Source organism: Mandrillus leucophaeus, unplaced genomic scaffold, assembly GCF_000951045.1.
Source record: "Mandrillus leucophaeus isolate KB7577 unplaced genomic scaffold, Mleu.le_1.0 Scaffold1202, whole genome shotgun sequence".
NCBI lineage: Eukaryota > Metazoa > Chordata > Mammalia > Primates > Cercopithecidae > Mandrillus > Mandrillus leucophaeus.
This window is the reverse complement of record NW_012100344.1, coordinates 54,597-57,197: the sequence shown is the minus strand read 5'-3', so window position 1 is coordinate 57,197 and position 2,601 is coordinate 54,597. Positions and strand designations below refer to the sequence as shown.

The 2,601-nt window shown below is 45.4% G+C and overlaps 1 protein-coding gene across 1 annotated transcript in view; it reads left to right on the top strand.

Moving 5' to 3' along the window:
- LOC105532191 (phosphoserine phosphatase-like) overlaps nucleotides 1-2,601 on the top strand; it is a 17,392-nt gene that overhangs the window by 3,667 nt on the left and 11,124 nt on the right. Inside the window, exon 2 of the mRNA XM_011970271.1 lies at nucleotides 2,080-2,084. Coding sequence (XP_011825661.1) covers nucleotides 2,080-2,084 — 5 coding nt within the window. The remainder of the gene's footprint in view (nucleotides 1-2,079; nucleotides 2,085-2,601) is intronic.

Here is a 2,601-nt window from a genome sequence, read left to right as displayed (position 1 = left end):
TTTTGATTTTGTTTTTGTTTTTTTGACAGAGTCTCACTCTGTCACCCAGGCTGGAGTGCAATGGTGCGATCTCAGCTCACTGCAACCTCTGCCCCTTGGGTTCAAGCGATTCTCCTACCTCAGCCTCCCAAAGTGCTGGGATTACAGGCATCAGCCACCGCACCCGCCCCAGTCTGCTTCTTTGTCTATGCATTTAGTTCTCCCAAGAGATTCTCTTTCCCTCTCCCTCTCCCTCTCCCTTGCCTTTGTACCCTGCTAATCAGGCATATGTGATTTCCTGTCAGACCTGAACCTTGCAGGATTGAAGCCATAGAAAAGAGTATGTTGACTCTACAGTGATTGAAGAGGATAGGAGTAAAGCGTTTCTCAGAGGAAGCAAGCAGTCTTAGGAAATTTTGCCTGACCCGTTTTTGTGCCAGTCCCACCAGGAGAGAGAGTGAAGCCAGACAGTCTCCCTCTTTCCTGTTTTGTGTGTGGACTACAATGTTCATTTCCTCATTCTCTCTTTCTAGGCTCTTGCTCTTGCAGAATCCAACGGTCTTTCTTGAAGAAATATGTACTCAGAACTTTGTGCTGCATTTTTATCTTGGGAAGGAACAGAATAGTGTGGTCTAGAAATCTAGCGCTGGAGACACGTGAGTCTGATTTGTCTTTTTTCAGTTTTGTTTTGTTTGTTTGCTGTCATTGTAATGTTTTTATGCATTGGACTGTTAAATGTTTGTCTGCCAGCAGTTTACTCTTTTTTTTGAGACAGAGTTGTGCTCTGTCACCCAGGCTGGAGTGCAGTGGCGCAATCTTGGCTTACTGCAACCTCTACCTCCTGAGTTCAAGTGATTCTCCTGCCTCAGCCTCCTGAGTAGCTGGGATTACAGGTGCGGGCCACCACACCTGATTAATTTTTGTATGTTTAGTAGAGACAGGATTTCACCATGTTGGCCAGGCTGGTCTTGAACTCCCAACCTCAGGTCATCCATCCGCCTCAGCCTCCCAAAGTGCTGGGATTACAGGTGTGAGCCACCACACCCGACCTGCAGTTTACTCCTCACCTGAATTTTAAAAATTGATGTCAACTATGTGGCATGCAGAAGATCTCAGCTTCCCAGAATAGCTGGTTATATTACATATCATTTCAACTTTTATTTTAGCTTCAAGGAGTACATGTGCAGGTTTGTTACATGGGTATATCACATAATGCTGAGGTTTGGGGTACAATTGATCCCATCACCCAGGGTTTGAGCGCAGTACCCAGTAGGTCGTTTCTCAGTCCTTGCCCTCCTTCCGCTGCCTTCTTGTAGTCCTCAGTATCTGGTTTTGTTGTTGTTGTTTCACAAAGTCTCACTCTGTCGCCGAGGCTGGAGCACAATGGTGTGATCTCAGCTCACTACAACCTCCGCCTCCCGGGTTCAAGCGATTCTCCTGCCTCAGCCTCCTGAGTAGCTGGGATTACAGGTGCCTGCCACCATGCCCCACTAATTTTTGTATTTTTAGTAGAGATGGAGTTTCACCATGTTAGCCAGGCGGGTCTCGAACTCCTGATCTCAGGTGATTCGCCCACCTCAGCCTCCCAAAGTGCTGGGATTACAGGTGTTAGTCACCATGCCTGGCCATCAGTGTGTGTTTTTCCCGTCTTTGTATCCATGTGTACCCAGTGTTTAGCTCCCACTTATAAGTAAGAACATGTGGTATTTGGTTTTCTGTTTCTGCGCTAATTCACTTAGGATAATGGCCTCTAGCTGCATTCATGTTGTAGCAAAGGACATAATTTCATTCTTTTTTATGGCTGTGCTGGCTTTTTTTTTTTTTTTAATCATAACATATAGCATAAGGCCAGGTGTGGTGGCTCACACCTGTAATCCCAGCATTTTGGGAGGCTGAAGTGCGCAGATCACCTGAGGTCAGGAGTTCAAGACCAGCCTGGCCAACATAGTGAAACCCCATCTCTACTGAAAATACAAAAATTAGCCACTTGTGGCGGCGCATGCTTCTGATCCCAGCTATTCGGGAGGCTGAGACATGAGAATCGCTTGAACCCGGGAGGCAGAGATTGCAGTGAGCCAAGATCGTACCACTGCACTCCAGCCTGGGTGACAGAGCAAGACTATCTAAAAAAAAAAGGATAAAATAAAATAGAGTGTAAGTGCATGGGCTGGGGACTTCCAGCCCTTGTTACAGGGAGCCTCTTTGACTCTCCTCTGATTCAGAACCTTTTCAGAATCTGCTGTGTACTCTTTCAATGCCTGGAGGCCTGAACAAATTTATCCCTACTACCAAAGCAAGTAAGCTTAGTTCTCACAACTATGCGTGACCTTCACAACCTCTGTACTGGCTTTTATTTTTTCCTTACACAGGTGAAGATAAGAGGTCAGTCCTAACAAAAGGTGAAGGAAGCAAGGTGATCTTAGAAGTCTCTTGAAAGATACAGAGATTGAGAAGTTGGAAAAGCGTTTGTTTGGGCAAGGAACTTTTTTCCTCTTATCCAAAATCAGGCCTCCAAAGCCTGGCCCTGCAGGAAAACTTGCTTTTGTACTTTGGAAATATTGGCAAGAAGGCCTTGTCAGCAGTGGCTTTTTTTTTTTTTTTTTTTTTTTTTTTTTTTTTTTT